Below are 23,733 nucleotides of genomic sequence, written 5' to 3'. Positions count from 1 at the left end.
TATTTTGGGAGGGTTTCATATATGATTTAAATATTTAAATCATATATTAATAACCTGATTCCTGCACACATCAACTCTGTCGATAAAACCCCCCAGTGATAAATAAAATTCCCATTTCAGAGCCCTCCTCATGGGCTCCTTCCCTCTGCACAGCTCATTCCCAGGGATGAGACAAACTCTGTGTTTCAGGAACCCCCATTATTTTAGGTTTTTACCCAAACCTCTGCAATTCCTCCCAGGACAGGCCCAAAACTCACAGAAGGGACTTTGCTGGTGCGTGCCAAGGGCTCCAAACAAAAGCTTTTTCCCTGTTCCTGATCCAAGTCTATCAGGAAATAATTGGAGCTGACACACGCCCTGGTGGGACTGAGCCCAAGAGCTTGTTTGGAAAAGGAATCAGCTTAAAAATCAGCTTAAACCCCAGCCCAGCTCGTGCTGGCAAGGCTTGAAGCTCTCTGGGGAATGGGAGAGTGCCTGGAGGAGGGATGATGCCAAATATTCCTGTGGGATGCTCCCTCAGCCTTGGGCTAACACCCCAGCTCCCCACCCTGCACCATCAGCACCCTCAGGAAGGATGGAAAAAACCCCCACAAACTCCTCTGGACAGATCCTGCAGCTCCCAGGGATGAGCTGCTCCCCACAACATCAAAATCAATGCCAAAACCTCTTTCAGCCACATCCCCTTCAGTGTGCATCACGGCACTCAGGGCAGGTCAGTGTAAAGCTGATTTTTTGGTGTCAGAGGGCAGGGAAAGCTCAGCCTGCAGAGCCTGAACCCCACAGAGCTGGGTTTGGGGAGACCTGGGTGCCCTTCCCATGGAGAGGACAAACAAAACAGCACAAAAATTGCATTTCCTCACCAGCAGTGCCCAATCCCAGCAGCAAACACTCCTGGAACACACCCAGGGAAGGATTCACACAAGATGTGGCCCCCTCTAACATCACAGGGGCTGGGAATCATTGCATTTTTAAAATTTTAAATCTGGTTTTCAAGCTCTGGGAGGGAAAACTGCACGGCAGGGCTTGTTAGCTAGAACTCACAACTCCTGAGACTGTACTAGAATAAGGTAAGGTGAAGAGCTAGATAATAGAATAGAAAAGAATTAATAAACTTTTGAGTCCTAACACGAAAACTGTGTGTGTGCATTAATCCTGGCTCTGACATGAAGAAAAGAAGATGAAAACCTCACAAAGAGGCACCAGCCAAAGCCCTGTGTGTCCCCAAAAAGGGCTGGGCACCACCAGGCTCCTGCTGCTCCGGGTGAACAAATGGGAATTGGCCAAACCCAGGGATAAAAGGAGCAGGCGGAGGTTCATGGAGCTGGGATTTGTGTCCTGCCAACGTGCAGGGAGCCCTGAGCCCCGGGCCCGAGGCATCACCTGCACAACACCTTCCACCACCCCGGGCACACTCCTGGCTTCTCTGCCAGGCCCATCTGAAGAGAACAGGAAAATCCCCAGGATGAGCAGGGCTGTGGTTCACATATCAATCAACCAATCAATTATATATATAATATATATAAATATGTATAATATCTATATAATATATAATATAATATTATATTAATTGACTTATTAGTGTTTATTAATATATTATTATAAAATAATTTAATAATATGTACCATGCTATACTATTATACACTACTATACTGTTAATATAATAATATATAATACATAATATTATATTTATATATCATATTATATAAAAATATACTTTCTATTACGTTATATAATATAGATATGATAATGAAATTATAATAATTCCATTGTTATAATTTAATATAATAATTAATATATTGTCTATTCGTTCTAGATATCTATATTCCCACTGCAGATCAAGAACCCGGAGTCACTGCCTGCCTCCCTGTGTCACCACATGGGCAGGATTGGGTCCCCAAACTGGATTTCAGCGCTGCTCCACAAGAGAGAGCTCGGAGGAGGACGCAGAGGTGATAAAGATGTTACAGCCAATTAATTTGTTTTCATTAAGGAATGAATCCCGGCTCCTCCTGCAGCAGCAGAACCCCCGGGGTGGGCAGAGCCCTGCGGGGCCAAGGCTCAGGATGGAAGGGCCGGCTGAAGGATTCCTGCTGCAGCACAGCAGGGCAGTGACCCAAATTACAACAATTAGCCATTGTCTGCGCGCTGCCGAGAGGCAACGGGAGTTTTCTTCGGTGTTATTACACAGTTCCACGTCTCTGTCGCTCACAATCATGCTTAAAAATAAAAATAAAATATAAATAAAATAAAATAGTGCTGTCCTGCTTATCTTAACATAAAAAACTCCCTGGTCTTCCCAAATATATTAAAATTAAGGGTTGTTTTTCCCCCCTCTCCTGTTTTGTGGTTCTTTTAGAAGATTTTCACACTGGCACTGTGCCTTTCTGGGTGCTGCGGGGTTTGCTGCTGTGAGGCAGGAGACGCTCTGCCCAGGCACAGACCACACTTATCCTGGGAAACACCATTCCCTGCACAGGAAACATTTGGGGTGGGGGGATCCCCCAGCCAAGGTTTTTTTGCTTTTTCACGCAGTTCAGCAGACAATAAACCTTAAAACAGGACCTATTTCACACCTGAAAAATAAAGGGAATGAGAGATTTCCTTCCAAATCCTCCTCCTTGGTGTGGTGCTTTGTTTTGCTTTGTTTTGGTGATGGTTTTTTTTTTTGTTTGGTTTTTGTTTTTTGATTTTTTTTTCTGGGACAATAGGATAATAGTTTGGATTATTAAGCAAAAAACCCTCAAACAGTTGAAAGACAAACGCCCCCCACCCCCCTCCATGTTCACAATGATAAATGGAATTATTATGCAGTTAAACAAAGGCATAAACCAGTGAGACATGCCCTGGGAAAGCCCCAGGGGAGAAAATCCTCAATGCCTTTAATGTGTATCCAATCAGTTATCCCAAATTAGCAGGAGGCCAAAGAGAGGGAAATCCCCAGGGACGGATTTTGGGGTTGGGAAAAGATGGCAGCAAACCAGAAATGTGGAAATGGCCCCACGGTGTGAGGGATTCACAGCCTGAAGTGCGAATGGAGCCCCCAAACCCTCCCAGGAGCCGCTGATCTCAGGGAACCAGAGAAGGAAATCCCTGTCCCATAAACCCCACAGAGCTCTGCCCACCCCCAAACCTGCAGCTGTGACCCCCAAAACAGCTTTTCCTGCTCCCCTCTGCCTTTAATGGGATCCAAATTTACGACTCTTCCCTTTTGATGTTGTCACGAGCGGCTGGAGTCATCTAATGGTTTTCTGCTTTGCTTTTTCCCTTCCCTTTCTTCTCCTTTTTGCCCTCCCCCCTCTGCTCTGGGCTCAGCCTATTGTTGCTCGCAGACATCTGTGCTGCAGCCAGGCCCAGATTTCCCTTTGGAAGTCCTAAAAGGGTTTTCCTCCAGCTAATGCTGTGAGTTCGAGAGGCAGAAAAAGATTTAAATCCACCGTCTCCCTGAACAATCCCAGGAACCAGGAGATGACTGTTCCTACCTACAGCCTCATCCAGGTGTGCAGGGGGAGGATGCCACCCCAAATCCCAAATCTCCAATCCTAAACCCCAAATTCCCAATCCCAACTCCCAGATCCCAAACCCCAAATCTCAAATCTCAAATCCCCATCCCAAACCCCAAATTCCCAATCCCATCTCCAGATCCCAAACCCCAAATCCCAACTCCCAGATCCCAAACCCCAAATCTCAAATCTCAAATCCCCAATCCCAAACCCCAAATTCCCAATCCCATCTCCCAGATCCCAAACCCCAAACCCCAATCCAACTCCCAGACCCCAAATCCCAATTCCCAATCCCAACTCCCGATCCCAAACCCCAAACCCGAAGCCCCTCTCCTGCATGGCCGAGCTCTCCAGAGAATGCCCTTAAAACACCACCACAGGAGTGTTGTAATTCCCCTTCCCTCATTCCAGGCTCCTCGGGGAAGAGGATCCGTGTGGAGGATGAGGGATGATGGGTGATGCCCAGAGGGAAGCAGATGTTGGCACGGTGGAGTGACAGATCCCAAAAATAAATTCCAAATGATGCGACAACGTGGCTTTAGGGCTGAGGAGTTTGACCCCAGCCCCGTGGCACAGAGCAGAAATCCTCTGGAAAATAATCCTGTCTGGTTTAATTCAAATTAGAGGAGGAACTGAAGCAATTTAATCAAGGCCATTTTAATAAAAATGAGAGTTGGTGGGGTTTTTTTTTTTGGTCATATTTTGCAATGCTCACTGTGCATCCACAGGGCTTAGACACAGTCAGAGCCTCCATCACTGAATATGGGGGTGTTTTCATACAAACCACCCCAAAAATTAGGAAATCTCAATGGTTTGTGGGAAATCCTGCTGAGAGAACGTTAAAAGATGCCCAGAAACAGAAATAAAAGGCATAAAAGCTGCACAGAAACAATGCAGACCCAGCCAATAGCTCCAGATGCTGTTTGGGTAGGGAATGCTGTTCATGCTGAAACCTCACTCCCTTCCTCCTGGTTTGCTTGGACAGAGGTTTTACCACCAAAAATTCAATCCTAAAGAGGGTAAAGAGGAAAAAAAAAGGGCAAAAAGAGGCAAAATCTGAAGTAGCATAAATAAAATCCAAAGAAAAATTTGTTTTGTTTTGTTTTTTAAAGGAGAATGATCAATCTTCCATCAAGCAAAAATTAAACTTTGATAAAACCTTATCAGAAACCCCACAACATTTCCCATCCAGCAGCCACCCTTTCGCAGAGGGAAGAGCTGAAAATGCTTTTGCCTAAGAATAATTAAAGGTTGTGGCTGTAATTAGCTGCAGAAGCAGGGGGAGAAGACAGACCTTGAGCAGCACTTCTGGCCCTTCAGCACCTTTTTGGAGCAGCTCTGGCAGCTGAAGGTGTCCTGCAGCAGATGGCAGGGCTCTGTGCCAGGGCAAAATTAACATTTTGTGGAGTTCTGCTCGACAGCAGCATAAAACTCAATGAGGGGAAAGGCAGCAACTGGTGCCAAATGGGAGTGGGCTCCACTCGTGGGGCCTGCAGGGACAACCAGGCTGTCACCTGAGGGGACCAGAGTGGAGAATTATCCCCTGGGCTTTCAGCAAATTAATGCAACCCTGAGCGTGGCACTTGTCTTCACTCCATGATAAAAAAAAAAAAAAAAAAAAAAAAAAAAAAAAACCACACCACAAATAAACAAAAAAACCCCCCAAAACCCCAAGAAGCCCCCCCCAAAAAAAACCAAAACCAACCAATAAAACACACACAAAAAAACCAAACCAAATTAAAAAAACAAAACAAAAAAAAAACCAAACCCACAAAAAAACCCAAAAAAACCCCAACAAAATCCTCAAAAATCAAACAAAAAAGAAACCTCAAAAAAGCAAACAAACCCTCCCCAAAAAACCCAACAAACCAAAACACCAAACAAACCAACTCCCCCTCACCAAAAAACCCACCCCAAACAAACAACAAAAAAACCCAAAAAACAAACCAGCAAATCCTCCCATTCCAGGCAAATCTACCAGAGCTGGAACCCCCAAATAATTGGGATTGTCACAGCTCCCCCTTCGTGTCCTGGCTGCCAGGATGGGTGGGTGGTCACCTCCCCCTGAGCACCAGCCAGGATCCTTCTCCAGGAGACGATTTCCTCCTGTTCAACCCTTAAAAATCCCAGTTCTGCCACCACAAACCCCCACCAGCACTGAGGGCATCCACAGAGCACCGAGGAGCCAGCAATTAAACCCTGAATTAATTAACCCTAAATTAATAAACCCTGAATTAATAAACCCTAAATAAACAAACCCCAAATTAACAAACCCTAAATTAATAAACCCCTAAACTAATAAATCCTAAATCAATAAACCCTAAATTATTAATAAACCCCAAATTAATAAACCCCAAATTAATAAACCCCAAATTAAAGGCTGATGGAGCTGCAGCAGGGGCAAAACACCAAAAAGCAAAATCTATGGAAACAAAGGGAAAGGATGGAAACCAAATTTTGCACATTTCCCCCCCAATCTGCTTTGCCAAAGGTGTTGACACTCCGAAATGAGAAGCATTGGACAATGAGGCTTATCGAGGGAGGCAGAAGTAGGAGATGAACGGAATTGCAGCAGCTCAGGAAGTTGTTCCAAAGGATCCTGGAGTAATATTGCACTTGGACTTCAGAGAAGCAATTAGAGGAGGCAATAAAATCCGAGGTGATAGACAGCCCTGAGGGGGGACAGGGAAGATAAAGGGAAATTGCCAAAAGAAAAAAAAATCAAGAAGAAAATAAAGAAAAGAATATAAAATCTTCCCTGAGAGCTGCTGGAGGGTGCCCAGCTCAGCTCCCAGGGCAAAGGAGGAATGGGCCAGGGTGGGGAATGGCAGGGAGGTGTGTGCTGCATTTCCTGGCCCTAAACCTGCCCAGGTGTGGGGAGGAGCCCCTGGAGCATCCCCACTCCTGATAAACTGGACCCACTTGAGTGCTACAAATGAGGCTGTTGGGACCCTGGGCACTGAAATTCCTGTTTTTCTGTGCTCAAAGGCACTGAGCCCCAAACAAACACTCCATTGACCTGAGGCCTTGGGAAAAGCTTCCAAAACGGAGTGACAGCACTGGGATTGTGGATGTATAATTGAAATAGAAGTGTGGGATATCACAGGGTGGGAAACACGGAGTTTAGGGGTTTAGAATACATTAATATATATATAGAGCAAGATGGAGGATTTAGGGTCTAAGCCAAGTTCTACTTTTTTTACCTTCTTCTTCTTCATAGGTTTGGGGTGTATCTTGTAATTAGATAGAAAAATCCGTATTGTGGACCACAGGTGGTTGGTTATGGGGTTTAAAAGTAAAAATAATTCAGGTGTCATCTCATAATTGGACAGTTTGTGCTTATGAGACCTTATAAAGAGATAGAGACAGAGCCATTTTTCACTTTGTTAGCTGGAACTCCCAGCTTGTGAGCCTGTATCATAGATAAAAATTAATAAACATCTGAGTCTGAACACAAACTGCATCTCTTGAGCATTTAATCCTGGCTCTAAGAGAAGAACAGAAGATAATGAAGGCACATGAAGCCGTTCTGGGAATGCCACTGGAAAGGTCACAGGAGCAGCACCTTAATGCCAAATCCACCTGCATCCTGCTGATAGAGCTGCCCTGGAACAGCAGCTGAAAACCCACAAGGGTTCCTCTGGGTTTCCTCGTGACTCTGGCAAACAGCAGGTTAATCGTTGCAGCACAAGAGCCAAGAGGGGAAAAGCAGCCGGGATGTTGCTGGGATCAGAGGGACCATCTCTGCTCAGGGGATGGTGGCACTCGGCTGTAGGAACGCTCCCAGCAGGTGTGTCCATACAGGGAAAGGTTTGATTCACCCTCGCTGTTCTAATAAGGTAGAAGGACCCAGAAACTTTGCTGTCCTGGCAGGAATCAGCTCAGTGCCAAGACAAGAACACTGGTAGGTCTCTTTCCCTGTTCCTCAGAAATGTGGCTGTTTTCTGTTGGGCTGTTTGCCAAAAAACCCACCCAAAGGGTTCAATATTTAAAGGCGACCACGAGGCTTCTCAGGACACTTTTGGGTGTTGTAGCAGGTGTGGGACCTGTCCCTACACTGTGCTCAGCTTTGTTCTTTTGGTTTTGTAATATTTTCTTCTTTTATTAAAACCTTTTTGCTTTTTCAAGACACACTCGCCCATGCCATGTCTAAGCCATTTTCTGGGAGGCGCTGGACCCCCTCAGAGGTATGGAAGGGTTTAATATCACAATATCACAATATTACAATATTACAATTGCACAATTACATTTGGCTCCCCAAGAAATTCAATACTTGAAGGCACTGCCTTCCCCCTCAGCACACACAGGGAGGATGAATTCCAGAGGAAAACCAAGATTTCCCAGGGAAAATCCCCTTGGGAAGCTGGGTCTCGTCCAGCACCTCCTGAATGCAGGCACCACCATCCCTCCTCTGTCCCCTCTCTGCTCGCAGGGTGACAGGAGACATGGGTTATTGGGTTATCTATGGGTTATCTATGGGTTATCTATGGGTTATTGGGTTATCTATGGGTTATCTATGGGTTATCTATGGGTTATTGGGTTATCTATGGGTTATCTATGGGTTATTGGGTTATCTATGGGTTATTTATGGGTTATTGGGTTGTCTATAGGTTGTTTATGGGTTATTTATGGGTTGTTTATGGGCTATTTATGGGTTATTGGGTTATTATGGGTTATTGGGTTGTTAATGGCTTATTTGGTCATCTATTGGTTATTTATGGTTTATTTATGGGCTATTTATAGGTTATTGGGTTATCTATGTTTTGTTTATGGGTTGTTTATGGGTTATTTATATCCCACGTTCAGGACATCACCCCGGACACTTTCCCAGCCTGGATCAGCTGCACCACATGGGATCCCACGGGAAGCAGAGCCCAGCCCGGCCCCTCATTGCTCCGGGAGTGTCCCTGGGATGTCTCTGTCATTCCCCGGGGGAATTCTCAGCCCCGGGAGCCTGGGAGGGGCGGCAGGACCCCCTCACATCCAGCCCTGTAAATACAAATCCCAGGGAAAGGGCACAAGGCTCCTCCCCAGCTCACTGACCACCGTGGGGCAGGCACAGCAGGACTCGGGATTTTCCCTGATTTTTTTTTAGGGAAAAAGAGGTGAGGCAGCAGCAGCTGAGGCTATCCAAGCCCTGCCAGGAGCAGCTCAGGATCCCTTCCAAGAGCCCCAAGATGTGAAACTGAGGATGCAGAGCCAGGAGCTGAGCCGGGGATTCCCCGGGAGGATGCAGAGCAAGGGGGAAAAGTGACAGAGAAATCGGGAGGATTTAGCAAATTACCCAACGACTGCGAAACTCTTTGAAGATGGGAAGGGTGGGATAATAAAGCTCTTACTCAAATCCCCCAAACTGGGAGATAAGCACTTCGCTGGACTTTGGCCAAGAATCTCAGTCCCTGCCATCGAGCAAGAGCAATCACTGGAAAACCTCCTGGCACCTTCCCCTATTTATAAAAACTCAGCTCTTTGCTTCTATTATTTAATTTTTAATCATTATTATTATTTTATATTATTTATATCTTAAGGATTTTAGAATTTATTTTTGGTTTTATTTTAATTCTTTTTTTCCCCCCTGATAGATTCAGAGCAGGTGCCTCCCCTCTGGAAGGAGCCACCACCTGGTGCTTCCCAGGGAAAAGGGGGGACACGTTCTGCCTGTGGGGTGAACCAGAGGGAATTCAGAAGACCCACAGGGTCCTGAGCCACCCCAAATCTGGGTTAAAAGCATCTCTCCCCCATGGCACAGCCCAGCCGAGGGATGCAGAGCTGTCCCACCAAGGTGACCCTGCTGGGAGCTTGGAGCTCAGCAGCAAAGGGACAAACTTCTCCCTGCTCCAAGAAATAACCTGGCAAGGCAGCTGTGATGCTGCAGACAGGCTGAATGCCAGGAACTGTTCAAATTCCAGCATTAGTCCTAGAAACGGGAGTGCTTCCAAGCCCCAGGGGTGTTTTGGTGCCCAAATCCAGACATTGCTTCTCCCCTGTGTCAAATATTCCTCTTTATTCCTCATTCAGGGCTGGAGAGAGCAGTGAGGAAAGGGCTGCTGGAACACCCAGGGGTTTATCCTCAGTGCTTTCAGCTCATCCTGCAAAGCCCAGCCCCTCTGAAGCCCCCTGCAAACCTGACCAGCAAAGAAGCTGAAATTCGGGGGATTTTTTTGGTTTTTCTTCAAGCTCACAGCACGAGGCAAAGGCAGGATTTTGGGGCAAAGCCTCTGGATCTGGCAGCAGCTCCATCCCTTCCCCAGCTGCTGCAGGAGAGCAGCAAAATCAAAATGTACCCTGGGCACTGCCAGTCTTCAGGGGCCAGGGTTGGAACATGGGCTGATTATAGCCCCAAACCCGCTCAGGTCGGGTCATAATTCTTATTAAAAATTTAATATAAAATTTTAAATAATACTAATTCAAACTTCTCTCCCAGCCCTGGGCAGGTGGTGAGCAGCCTTTGCTGCCTGAACCAAGACAGATGTGGCCACAACCCATTCCTCACCCCTCAGCAGAAGTTTATCAGCAGGGAGGAAACCCCTCCTTGTGAAAGCCCTGCAAGTTTCCTTATTGAACCACTCATTTCTGCTAAACCCAGGTCTCCAGCAGAACGTTCTCCTGCTTGGCATCTCAAGGAGGAGATGAAGGAGATCTCCAACCCCCAGCCAAGCGCCAGCTCTCCCCTCCAGCCCTCCCCAAGCTCCTCACCAGGCTCTGCTCAGGTGAATAAAGCAGCCTCCTGCCAGGGGCAGGTGATCAATACCCTCCCTTCCTCTGAGGGAAATCACATTCTCATTAAAACCCAAACAAGCTGAACTCCAACGCCAATTACCAGCAGCAAACATCAATAAAATGTGTTGTTACTGTTTAATGAGGTGGCTGGTTCTTCATCTGTCACCTCCCTTGGGGATACTGTGGGTGAAGAGATCCTGAGGAAAGACTGGGAGTTTAACTGAGGAGCTCCAGCCTCACCCACAGGTGACTGAAATATCTTTTCCAGCTCCTGGTTCGTTTCTTTTTTAATCCTCTTTTTAATGAATTAATCCTCCAAGCCATGTGGTGATGCCCATATCCCACAGCTGGTGTCACCGAGATGTTCTTGGGGGAGAAAAAGGGCAAGCTGAGCACATCCCTTTGCTGCATGATGTGGCACCTGACATTTGGAAGAGCTGCAAAAATCCATCTCCAGGCTGATGAAGATCCACCCCTGCAGCATTTCCAGAGCTCTGCAGATGGTTGGAAAGGTCGTGCTGTTATCGTGGGAGCTGAGCAAAAAAGGGGCCCTGGCAATTCTGCCCAGCTGGCCTTGAGATTTGGGCATGAACAACCCATAAAAAGGGATCAGAGAGATGAAGAAGTTTGATGAAAGTCACCTTGGCCATGCTGGGCCGGTTAATGGTTGGAGTTGATGATCTAAAAATCTTTTTCCAGCCTAAATGATTTTATGATCAGAGTGTGATTAAGTGGTCAGTGTGATTTTGGGACCAGAGTGTGATGAACTGGTCACATTCCCAATCCCATGTGGAAATGGGGATGCTGGGAGCACATTCCTCAGGCTGGGAGGGACAAGGCTCCAGGAGCTTCTTTGCTCCCCACGGGGTTTGGACAAAGGGAGATCAGGCAGAGCTCATGTCCCATTTCACACAAACCCCTGTACGTTCCCATCACAGCCCATCCAGACCTTGCCATTATTCCCCTTTCAGATTTCATGCTCCAAACCCCTGCAAAGTGTAATTTCCCCCCGTTTCCCAGGCACTCAGCTCAGCTCCAGCTCTCACACAAAAGCTTCAGGGAAGGAACATCTCTCCTTTTGCAGAGCAGATTGCAGGACATCAAAACTCAGCAAAGAACCAGAGCTGCCCCCAACGGGGTCCTGAGCTTTCCTGACTTTTTCCTTCTTCAGGACATCTTCACATATTGCAGATGTCTTAAATACCCACAGAGAGGGATCTTCACACTTGAAGGAAGACCAGCAAAAAAAACCAAAACCCCCCCCACCCCCCCCAAAAAAACAAACAAAAAACGCAAACAAAAAAAAACCCAAACCAAACCAAACCAAACCAAACCACCAAAACCCACACAAACCTGCCCCCCCCAAATAAAACCCAAAAACCAAAAACAAACCACCAAAAAGAACCCCCCAAAAAACCAAAACCCAAAACAACCACAAAAACCCCTCACCACACCAGGAAGAGCCATTAATACAGAATTAAATTGAATCTTCCTCATCGCCTCTGCTTTTCTATCTTATTTTGGGGGGTTTAGAGGGGTTTTGTTCATAGATCAGCTGCTTTTATGATGTTTCTTAAAGCAGAAAACAAATAATGCTCAGAGTTCTCATAGCACTTTGGACCCTCAGAGCCCTGTGGGGTTTTCCTTGCACACCCCAGAGGAGCAGGGAAAAGTAAAAACCTCTCTGGGGTTGATGAGATCACTCTGTGCTGGAGTGTCCCTGAACGTGTCACCACTTCATACCCATAATTTCACCTCCTGAGGCTGAAAAACAAATTTGATGTCAGGAACTTGGAATGATAATTTGAATTCCAGCTCAAACAATAACACACGTGGCAGAGGAGCTGGATTATGGGGATGTTTATTGGGGAGAAAGGCCCTGAGCTGGTGGTCATGGTGCCCTTGTTATCTTCCTCCTGCACAGACTGAGGTTATTAATACAGTTTTACAGCACAGAGGGGTGGTAAATAAGAAGAAAAATGCTTATTTTAGCCCTGACAGAAAAAAAAAATTAAAAATGCAGGGCATAAAACCCAATATCAGTTGTAAATTAAGTGCTTATCCCACAGGGCTGAAGGAAGGTTAGAAATGGATTATTCAATCCAGGTCACAACAACCACTTTTCTTGTTTTTGTGGGTGACAGCTCATGGAATCAAAGCCATCCTGCAAACCTGATCAGTTTACAGCTCAGGCAGAAAAAGACGTCGGGGCCAGGGATGTGGCCACACAGAAACTGCTCAAATGCCAGGAAAACAGATCCTCCATCCACCCAGGGCAACAAAATCCACTTTGCTTCCACTCTCCAGCTGCTTAGAGGAGCTCTAAAACCTCTCCCTGTCCCCATTTATCTTGAATTTCAGTGGGGAAGATGAGGATGATGTTCCCTGTTGCACGCAGCTCCCAAATTGAGATATTTGCCCAAATCCACTCCGCAGTGTTTGAACAGGGTCACCTCCTCCACCTGCCCTCCTGCAGGCACCAACAGGAGAATGGGCAGGCAAAGCTGGGGTTTGGGATGGGGCTTTTGCCTTCCCCTGGCACTGAGCAGCAGGGTGGGGATCAGCAAAGATAAATCTCACCCTGGGGCAGCCTTCAGGGCTTGGAGGAGCCTCCAGGTCCATCCCAGGGGTTGCAGTGAAACTGCACAAGGGCACCAAGCTCCCAACCAGCCTTGCCCAAGGCTCCACTTTCCCCTTTCCCCCCGGGCTTATCCCAAATCCAAGCAGCTGGAGGGCAGCCTGACTCACTCCCTATCACAGCCATCACTCATCCACACACGTGGCTTTGGTCTGGGGAAAAGAAAAAAAAAAAAAAAAGAAAAAAAAAAAAAAAAAAAAAAAAAAAAAAAAAAAAAAAAAAAAAAAAAGGGGAATTGCTTTAATTTTCCAGCAGTTCAGGGCCAGATCTCCCTGCTGGCACAGAGACCTGTGAATTTTTCACGGGGGCCCTTCTCTCCTACTCCAAGTTTGTGTTTTCTGCTCTTCCCTGGCTTTGCTGGGGTGTTTTGTCCCCTTTTCCTGGCCCTGGGGACAGGCAGATGTCACCCTGAGGGCAGCCCCCACTGATTCCTCAGCCTGGCACTGGGTTTTGGGAAGTGGCTTTGGAGCTGAGCTGCTCCCCAAGGAACCTTTTCCACGAGGGGAGAAGCAGGAAGATAAAAGGAGGGAAAACACTTGTTCAGATGTCTTTGATCCAAAGCAAACGCCCCTTTCCTTGCTGGAAAACCTCCTGCACAGTCTGAGTGTCCTGGACACCAAATCTGCCCCTTCCGAGGCCTCAGGAACCCCAACGGGGACAGGAGCTGCACTCCAGGGTTTCCTTGAACTGCATGACACACATCTGAAAATAGGGATGGGACCTAATCCAACCTCTGACTTCCAAATGATCTGGAAAAAAGAGTTTTTCCTTGGCTCCTTTTGCTCCCTGGCCCTTGGGCCAGGCTGGGGGCTCAGCAGGGCCTGGGAGACCCAATCCAGCTGTGCACCTCTGCCTGCACACCCCACAAAACTCACCCAAACATCTCCACCTCCCACATTCCTCCCTCACTGCACTCCAGCCTCCCCCTGCACAAGTCAGAGCTTTTTGGGTTGGATTTGCTGGCTAGGATCAGCATCCCCTGAACTCCCCAGAATGTTTTTCTGCCTGTACAGACTCAGGCCGTGTTTACCCAGGGCTTGGAAAAATGATTCAACTTTTATTTTAGCTCAGAAGAGGGACCAAAGGGTCACCTTTAAGCTAAGGGTGGTATAAATAGAAGCTGAGTGAAAAAAAAAAGCAATGTACAGAGAGTCAGGAAAACCTCTCCAGGAGGGAGGAGGGAAGCAGGACCCCATAACCCTGAGCAGGGACATATTTAAAAAAGAAGTTTAATAGGGACCAGGGTCTGGGTCAGCTCCATCCATCTCTGGGTGGATAAGGACAAGCTCCCAGCTGCCTCAACATACATATTTATGTGTATTTGTGCCACAGGATGCAGAGCAAAAGCCAAAACTTCTGCAGCACTCCTGGCCCTGAGCGTTCTCCTGCTCTCACACATGGTGCCAAGCCTCTGTCAAAGTAAAGAAGTCTGGGGGAAGAGAGGGCTGGAAGCTGGAAAATCACCCTGGTGACTAAAGCATGCAGCTTTCTGGGGCCTTAGAGAACATCAGGATCTCAGGAAACCAGCACGAAACACTGGATGGAGTTACTTTTCAGCCAGCTGCCCAAAAAAAAAAAATTTAAAAGGGTTTAAAGCACAGCTGGTGGCACCTGAGCAAGGCAATGCCACCAATGAGGAGCTGCAGCACAGCCCTGCTGCTGCTGGAGTTGTTCTCTGCCAGCTGCACAAACCCTGCTTCCCTCTGCAAGGCAACACCCATCCCTACATCCATCATCCATCCCTTCATTTCTCCATCCCTGGTGTGGTGCTTTGAGCTGTGCCAAGCACGTGGACAGCACCAAGGGCATCCAAAGCCCATCTCCTGCAGAGGGAGAGCCTCGGTGCTGCCCAGGCTGGTTTATTTGGGGTTCTGCCACCACAGAATCCTGGAATGGTTCAGGCTGGAAGGCCCAAGCCTGGCTGCTGCAGCAGTGTCAGCCCACAGCACGTGGCACAGGGCTGTGCCCACCCAGCTCTGGGGTATCTCCAGGGAAGAAATTCTCCCTCCATTTCAGGTGGAGCTTCCTGGGCATCAGCCTGTTCCTCTTGTCCCATTGCTGGGTCCCTGCACACAGGGGCAGGCAGGGATGAGGTCCCCCCTCAGCATCTCCTCTCCAGGCTGCACAACCCCCTCAGCCTTTACCTGTCAGAGATGCTCCATGGAGCCCCTTCATCCTCTTTTTCCCCCTGCTCTGGCCCTGCTCCAGGAGCTCTTCTTGTCCTGAGGAGCCCAGAACTGGACACAGCTGTCCAGATGTGCCTCACAGGGCTGAGCAGAGCAATGAGGACCTTGTATCTCCCTGCTCACCCTGGCACTGCCTCCTCCATAGCCTTGGTGCCAAAACAACCCTGCAGGGGGACAAGGGAGAGCAGGAGCTGGGCACTGGGGCAGCTCCAGGCTCAGGAGTGGCCTCGGAGGGTTTCTCTAGGGAATTCAGAGCTCTCCTCAGCCTCAGGAGGAGAAACCAGCTCAGTCACAGTGCTCTGGAAAGAGCAAAGCTCAGCAGGGGAATGGGGCCTCTCTCTCTGCCTGGAAACACCAGGGGAGGTTTCTCCATTCTCCCAGCTCACAGGGGAGGAGGAAGGAAAGGATCTTGTTCTCCACGGGAAAAGGGCTCCATGGGTCCCCTGACACAGCACAGGGCTGTGACCTCACGCTGTGGGACATGGGACAGCCAGCCTTGGTCTCTGCAGGTGGAGGTTTGTGTCCCTGGTGTCCCCTGCAGCCACTCCACCCTTCCCAACGCCTTTCACTGAGTGCACAGAGTTTTAGGAAACCCTGCAGAGTCAGATCACACCACAGCCTGAGCAGCACCTTTGTGGCCTCTCTTCACAACATGAAAGAAATCTATAAGTGCTAAAAAAAAAAAAAAAAAAAAAAAAGGCAATTTCCCTCCTTTTTAAACACCAGTGGAGGCTATAACTGAGTAAAGCATCCCCAAGAAGCAGCAGTGAATGGCTCCATCCCTTCAGACACACTCGCAGGAAATTAAAGACCTGTTTTTAGCAGCAAATACAGTGATGCCTGCAGGTCCATCAGAACACCACACACAAGCCAAAAGGAGCACCAACATTAGCCAAACATCACTTGTTCAGCTGGAAAAACCTCATCCTCTCGGTCCAGACCCACCCAAAACTTGGGAGGATTTTTCCCCTGGCACTCAGGGAGAAGCTCCACATTCCCAGTTCCCCAAGGCAGTGTGAGGAGACCGTGGCACCTACTGGTTTGGGGCAGTGGATGTATCTGGCCAGGCTGATGATGAGGTCGTGAGTGATGGGATCCACCAGGTTCCTGAAGCTGGCGTAACGGTACAGGACATCATCCAGAGAGGTGGACTCCATCCCTAAATCCTGCAGGAGACAGGGCAAAGGAGCAAGATCAGGCAGGATGTGAAAGCCAGTGGTTCTTTAAGGCAGCCCTTGGGGGAAAAAAGAGGTTTACCTTTTCAGTGAAATTGAGAAGGTTTAATGAAAAGACACCAGGAGACAGAGCTAAAGCAAAGGGTTGAATGGCTGGGTGCTTGGCATCAGTCAGGAGCACATCTTTTATTTTTGGAGGCATCCCTTAAATCCTTTTCCCATTACATTGGCCTGTTCATAGACCATGATGCATATTTATACTTCTTCACAAACTAATTTTTTATATTCTAGGAACTGTTTTGCATGGCCACTCCTTGGGTTCTGCCTTTTCAGAGCACACATGGGTTTTGGCTGTGGTTTAATCCATTCTTTTATTACTTCCAGTCTGGGCCTTGGTCTATATTTTTCACAGAGGGGAGGTGTTTGATAGTTGGCCTGTCAGCAGCAGGGTCCTCATCACGTTATCCCAGCCAAGCAGACAGTTTAACCCCACTATATCAATTATTACCTCTACACTTAATTTTTGCTAACAGCAGAAATAAAACCTATATCCATACAGCAAAGCCATTTTAACATGATACATATAGCATTTATCATATTGGCTTTTTTTGCAAGTATTAAGATATGTACTGTGAAAATACAATATAATGTGTATTTATAACAGCCAAGGAGGAAATGATCCCCACTAAAAAATCTTGTTGGAGGGTTTTTGTTTTCCCTGCAGTTTCAGTGGCAAAGAGAAGGAAGGGGACACCTGGGGTCAACTTGAGGGAAGCTGCACTCCTGGCCTTCACCTGCTCTGCAAAGAGACTTTGGGGCTGCAGCATCAGCCTCATGAGCCCACTGAGTTAATGACACCCTTGCAACAGGATGAAATCCAAGATGACCCCAGAGAACATCACACAGAGCTGCAGCTGGAGAATAAATGCAGCTTTGGATGAGTTTTCTGTGCAGGGAGGGGAGAACCAGCCTCAAACTGCAGCAGTGCAAAGGGGGGGATGGATTGGAGTGAGGGAAGAGCAAAAAGGCTGGATTGGACTGACCGGGGAGGAGTGGGAGCTCTGCCAGGGGAGAGGGACAGGGAGGTGGTCCTCAGATGGAGCAGATCCTGCCCCAGGGATGGGCCAGACCTCCCAGGGCCCCTCCGAGGCTCCTTCCTGTGATTTGCAACTCTCAGACAGAATAATCTGAGGAATTTTGAGAACTCCTCCTGGTATGGAACACATCATTGCAGAGGGATGAGGAGGGCAAGGGTTACACACAGTGTACTCCTTTTACCTCAAATATATTCGTGTGTATAAGACCCAAATAATCTTTTTATTCCCTTTTGAGTTTTTTGGTTTTTTTTTTTTTGTTTTTTTTTTTTTTTTTTACTTCCCACGGAGCTGGTGGCACGTGGCACAAAGAATTTCCTCTTGGGAAACACAAGCCAACAACACCTCTTGGCACCGGGCAATAAATCAAAGCTGCTGCTGAGCTCAGAGATGCTCCAACCCCTCAAAAAAACAAAAAACAATCCCCACGGGAAGGCACATTGCTTGTAGGTGTGGATGCTCCGTGGTTTCAGACAGGTTGAAAACAAACATCTACACTTCAAAAAAAAAATTAAAAAAAAAAAAAAAAAATCCATGATGCCTTCAGACACAGCAGCCCGAGGGATCTCACATTACAGCAATTACAGCTCAGGCCACAAACGAGGTGACAAGTGCTTATCCCACTGCTTTCCTTGGTATTTTAGGATCAGCCCCGCAGCACTGGCTGAGTTAACACCGACTCCTTGGCTGCAGACAGGTCATTTAGTGAAAAAAGAGACGAGCCTTTAAAAACCACACAAGTGTGAGGCTGCTCTGCCTTGGGAGCATCAAAAACAACCCATCGGAACAACAAATCCGAGCTGCCACAAACCCCAACCCTGCACGTGTCCAGGTGGGAACAAACGTGTCCAAGCGGGAAAATCAAGTGGCCAAACTGATTTCTGGTCTGTCTCACGGCTTCTGCCAAGCTGTGCTTCAAAAAAAAAAAAAAGAATTAATTCAGCATGGAGAGAGCTTGGGCTCCTTTGCAAGAGGAAGAAGAAATAGAAATTGTGCAGGGAGGTGCTCCAAGGAGACTCCCACTCCTCCAAGGAGAGAAGCAGCAGCGTGGATGTCACCTTCCCAGTCTGGTAAAGCTCCGCATTTGGGTTAAGGAAACATTAAAACGTCAGACAAAAGCTGGATTTGGCCCATGATCTGTGGCAAACAGCAGTCACTAGCGGAGTGACAATGTGGGGACATGGGACAACTCACTGGGACCTCTCAGGGTCAAACCAGGCTCAGCATCATCTCAAAACTCTTCCCTATTTTCTCCTCAGCTAAAATTAAAAAACGTCCAGCTCATAAATCAGAGAATTTCTCCTCCTCTCTCCTGGGAGAACTCCACATTTCTCGCATGGAGCCTTCCCTCCCCGCTCCTGGTGCACACATTTTATTTTATTTTTTTTTTTTTTGTGCACAGATGTCTTTCTCAGCTGCTCCCCAAACCCCTCTGCCACACCAGCATTGTCTCTTTTTTTCCACCACACGCGATATTTTGAAGCCTCTCAAGGCTGGAACTTGTTCGAGGCCAAGTGATGAGCTCATCTGCAATTTAATAACTTAACACCAGTTCAGGCTGTCAGCAGCAAATCACCCATCACCGGCTCTGCAGAAAACGCCCAGCATCTGCCTCCAGCCGCTTTTATTTCAGCACATTCCCTCTTCCCAGGGGATTTTACCTGGCTGGCAAGCGCAGACTTCAAATAAATAAGGGTTAAAAGTGCTGGGAGTTTTGAGCTGCCTCGGGAGAGATTTGAGGGGTGTTCAGGAGTGGATCCAAACCCCTGAAATCTGCTGAGGTGCTTTGTCCACGTGTCAGGAAAATGGGAACATCCCTGCACGTAGTGACAGGGAAAAGGGGAATTTTTCAAACCCAAATCACCCGTGACTTCCCTGCAGTTCATCTCATTTGTTTCCAGCTTGAGGAAGCTGGAAGATAAACCACTCATCCATCCTTATCCACTGGAAATAAACTTCCTGCCACCAAGCAGCTGAGCCTCCACGGGAGGAGACTTCTGTAAATCTAGCAGGTTTTAAAAAAAAAAATCAAACCACAAAAAAAATCCAACCACCAAAAGAATCCAACCACTTACCCCAGTATGAGGGGTGAATTTGAAGTTTATATCCAAAAATCCAGCAGAAAAACAAAAATGTAACATGTTCCTCCAGCAGCCAGCAATAGACATTCCCCAGTCACAGCCACAAAAGGTATAAAAAAACCCCAAATTATTTTGAAAAGAAAACCCCAAGCCCAGTGAGAGGCACAGGGATGCTGTTCCCAATCTGTTGTTTGCAGCAAAAAACCACAAAAAAAGCTCTTTTGCCCCAAAACTCAGAGCTCACCCTCCACATCACCCAAGCAAAACCTCTGGGAGCTGCAGACCCAACTTATTTTTCCCTCATGCCAAGTAAAACATTTTCTTATTCCTTTCTGCTGTCCAAAACTGCAGCTCCCAGGCTTTGGGAGCTCCAGGTTGTGTTTCCAGCATCTCCCAGGCCACACAGAGCCATAACCAACCACGTTTTTGCTTATTAAACCATTGATCACTGCAAATTGAGTTGTAATTAGGGGGAAATGCAGCAGGTCCCTGCGAGGAGTCATTGAGGCAGCAGCTTCTGCTGTTGTTGTTTTCACAGACACGGAGTTATTGCTGCCCAAATGAGGTTCCTGTGCAAAAAACCCCCAAAAGCCTCAGCACAGCTGCTCCCCAATATCCCAAGAGCTGCTGTTTTGGCCAGCACCTCTTCCAAATCTCCTTTATCTCCACTAAAATCAGGGCAGCATCCTGAATTTCCAAGCAGGGAGGTTGGTGTTGTAAACAAGAGCTGGGCACGAAGGAAGGAAGGATTGATGAATTAATTAATTAAGTGTTCCATCCATCATCTGCTCCAGATTATCTGGGGAAAAAAAAGATTCCAGCAGGTGGGAATAGTGTGAGGAGGAAGATGAGCTCAGAGAGAGGGGTGGGGTGGGGCTCAGCCCCTTGTTTTTCTGCATGTTGGACACATCCTGCTGCTCAACACGTGTCCTGTGAGGAAAACCCAATCACTCCTCCTACTCCTCCCCAAAAAAAGATTTCCAAGGCAGGAAATGATTTTCAGTGGAGAGAAGAGCAAAGCCCCCCAAAGGGAATGATGTCACAGCAGGTTTTGGGACAAAGCAGCCCTCAGCCACACAGAGATGATCAAATTTGCACTTTTGAGGAGGGCAAGCAGCTGTGACGGGAGCAGCACATCTGGATGGGGCATCCCAAAAAGCCACCCTGGGAAATCTCCACACAAACCAGCAACTGCTTCTGCAGGTTTAATGTCCATCCCACCAGCCTGGAGGGAAAAAAAAATAAAAAATCAGAGTTTAAATATCTGGGGGGAGGTTTTTCTGTTTCACAGAGTTCATAGGGGTTTGGGAGGCACAAATGGCTCATTCCAGCCCTGAGAGAAGGTGCAGGGAGAGAAGGGAGTTGATGCTTGGGGGAAGGAGCAAATATTTCCCTGGCAGACTGACTCAAATAATAAATGGTGGCAGCTTGAACCCCCTCCAGGAGGCTGGAATTGGAGGAACTTGGAGAGATGGATTAATGGGCAGAGATGTGATGCTGCCAGCCAGATAATAAACAACTGAGGAGAGGAGATTTGCAGAAAAATGCTCTTTTATTTCATACTGCTGGGCAAAGGCAATGACTCCAACTGGAATTTGGCCAAGCTACAGCTAAGACTTCTTCAGGAGAGTGCCTGTGGGTGTTCAGTGAGGATGGCCTCAGCTCTCCTGATTTACAGGGCCACTGGGATCCCAGGAAAAGCCTGGAAATGCCATTTGGGGAAGGTGACTCCAGGATTTGCTTTGAACCACTCCAACCATTCTCATCCACCACTGCCTTTAGCACAGCCCTTTGCCTGGAGCTCACCAAATCTCATCCACTCATCCCTCCTAAAGCAGCAGGAGCTGCCCACATCCTGGTTTTCCATCCAAGCCCGGGGCTGTGGCTCCAGCCCCAAGCCAGGATCTTGCTGGCCATGCAGAGCCTGCACCAGATGGCTCCTGGTGGGACTTGTCACTTGCTCCTGCTGCTCCCAGACGGATGGGTGACAGCCCAGCCTGCAGCAGGCTCAGCCCAGAGTCACTTTAGAACCCTCCCAAGGAGAGTGATGCCACCAAGTTTGCCTCCTGCAAAGGGGAAGAGGCAGAAAAAGCTGCAGGAGGATTTGAGCAAAGCACAACTTTGTGAGAGGGGTCACTCTCCCACCCCCTCAGCTCCTGCTCCACCCAGAGCCCCCCACATTCCTTGGCTAAAACCCAAAGAAAAAGGTTCATGCATCAATCCTGCACAACTCCCACCCTGTTAACTCCAGTCTGGCTGCTGGGCCTCCCCTTCACAGCTCTGCAGTGAGGCATTAAATGCAAATATAACCAATCTAAGCAAATCTGCCATTTCCACCCTCGTGTGTCTGCCCAAAGAGCTTCCTAGAGCATCCCAGGGGCTGCCTGGAGTATCCAAACCAGAGGCCAGGAGCAGAACTTCATAAATTTATCATCCCTTTTGCCCTGTGACCAGCAGCTCTGCAGAAGGAACTCCTGCCCCAGCACGGAGCTGATTCCCAGGATCAGCCCCAGCCTTGATCACGCTGCCAACTCCCAACAGCAAAAAAACCCCCAAAACAAAAAAACCCCTCATTTTCACTTGCAAAAGCCTTCTAGATCTCTGCTGGAAAATGGACTTGGAGGACAGGCTGCCTATTATCTGCTGTCAGGGAAGGAGCCAGGGCTGCCACCTAAGCTCAGTCTGCTGTCAGTTCCTATGAGGGTGGTGATTCATCCTGCTCGGAGACAGCTGGGCTGACTCAGGCCCTGGATGAGCTTGTCTCTCTCAGTTACCTGCCAAGAAAAGCCCCTCTAATTAGCTGATCCTAGACATGCAGTGTTGAGGCAACTGGAGCAGGGAAAATCCCCCAGGTGCTGCTCTCTCCCCTTTGTTTTCCAGCCCCACAAGCACGGGGCTGTGTGTGGGTTTTGTGCCCACTCGCCCAGCCAGAAGCAGCCCCAGCTGTTTTGCAGCTGATCCCCCATCTATAATAGTTACATGTTTATGATTTGCTTCAGGACCCCGTGGGGGTTTTTTTGGAGGGAACCCGAGGCTCAGACAACTCTTGTCCTTGGGAAGGTGACAGGAGATTCCTGCTGGCCACGGAGGAGTTTTATTTGTGGTGCAGCTCTCACACCCTGCCCTCACAAGCACTAAATCCACCAACGACTCTGAAGTCAGTATTTACAGGAAACAAAAGAGAAAAGCAGAACTGGGATCCTGGCAGGGAAGGGGAAGAGGTTCACAAGGAGAGGGTGGCACTGTCAGATGGGGAGGAATCACTCGCCTTCATCCTTCCCAGTGCCTGTGAGAGGCCACCCTGGTGTCTGGGCTTGCAGCAAGGGAAGGGCTCCTGGTGCAGGAGCAGCATTCCAATCGCAGTTCCCTGCCTGGAATCACACACAGGCTCCCTGTACCCCCTCCAGCTGACGGGAGTTGTTGGATCAACACTGAGCCCACAAGCTCAGTCTGCTCCTCACCTGCACAGAGAGATTCCATGAGCCAGACACATCCCTGCCAACATCTCTGCTGGGAAAAAAGAGCCCAAAGCCTCTCACTCAGATGACCCAGCCTCAGTAATGGATCAACAGACAACAAGGCTGGTGCTGCCTGTCCATCCTGCCACCCTTTTGTCCTCCCTGAGGTGACTCCTGTGTCACCACCCTGGTTAAACTGTGGGAAAGGGGCACGGCTCCCACGGGTGATGAGGGTCCTCTGAGTTCAGGGGAACTGGGAGAGAAGAAGGAGCAGATCCCAGCAAGGGAAGGAGCAGGGTTTGGCTGTGGAAAGGCCTGCCTGGCAGAACAGATGCTCTGCAGCTGGCCCAGATGGTCCCCAGCTGCTGTCAGGGAGGACCTGCCTGGGCAAACTCCTAGAGCTGGGCTGTGCCTGCTGGGGTGGAGGGGACAGGAGAGCTCAGCCTGACCTGGCCCTGCCCTAACAGGGCAAATGGGACACTGGGGGTCCTCAGCTCTCACTCCTCCCTGCTCTGAGCCAGCCACCTTCTCCAAATGACCCTCCCTTCACAATTAACACAACCCTGCCAGGCTCTGCCACTAATCCTAAACCAGGCTCTGCTGAGGAAGGAACCAGGATTTGTTGTCCTGGCCCAGCAGCTGTCACCATGAGAGGCTTCAGGAGGAGGCCAGTGTGGGTCTCCTGATGGACAACGAGTGAAAAGTCTCTTTGAGCTCACCCAGGAGAGCCAAGCACAGAAGGAATTGCAAATCTCACCTGAAACAACACATCTCCTTTTATTATCCACTCCAAAAATGTTGCTTTTGATGGGCCCCCCTCACCCTCCTCAGCCAGCAGAGCTGTTGCAATCCGATGAAGGAAAAAGAAAGTGGATAATTTG

General features: G+C 48.3%; 1 protein-coding gene across 1 annotated transcript in view; it reads right to left on the bottom strand.

Annotated features, from left to right (window-relative positions):
• The window catches only part of LRRC75A (leucine rich repeat containing 75A), a 58,881-nt gene that overhangs the window by 18,258 nt on the left and 16,890 nt on the right, over positions 1-23,733 (bottom strand). Inside the window, exon 2 of the mRNA XM_066333287.1 lies at positions 16,082-16,210. Coding sequence (XP_066189384.1) covers positions 16,082-16,210 — 129 coding nt within the window. The remainder of the gene's footprint in view (positions 1-16,081; positions 16,211-23,733) is intronic.

Source organism: Sylvia atricapilla, chromosome 20, assembly GCF_009819655.1.
Source record: "Sylvia atricapilla isolate bSylAtr1 chromosome 20, bSylAtr1.pri, whole genome shotgun sequence".
Taxonomy (NCBI): domain Eukaryota; kingdom Metazoa; phylum Chordata; class Aves; order Passeriformes; family Sylviidae; genus Sylvia; species Sylvia atricapilla.
This window is presented reverse-complemented; position numbering and strand designations above follow the sequence as displayed.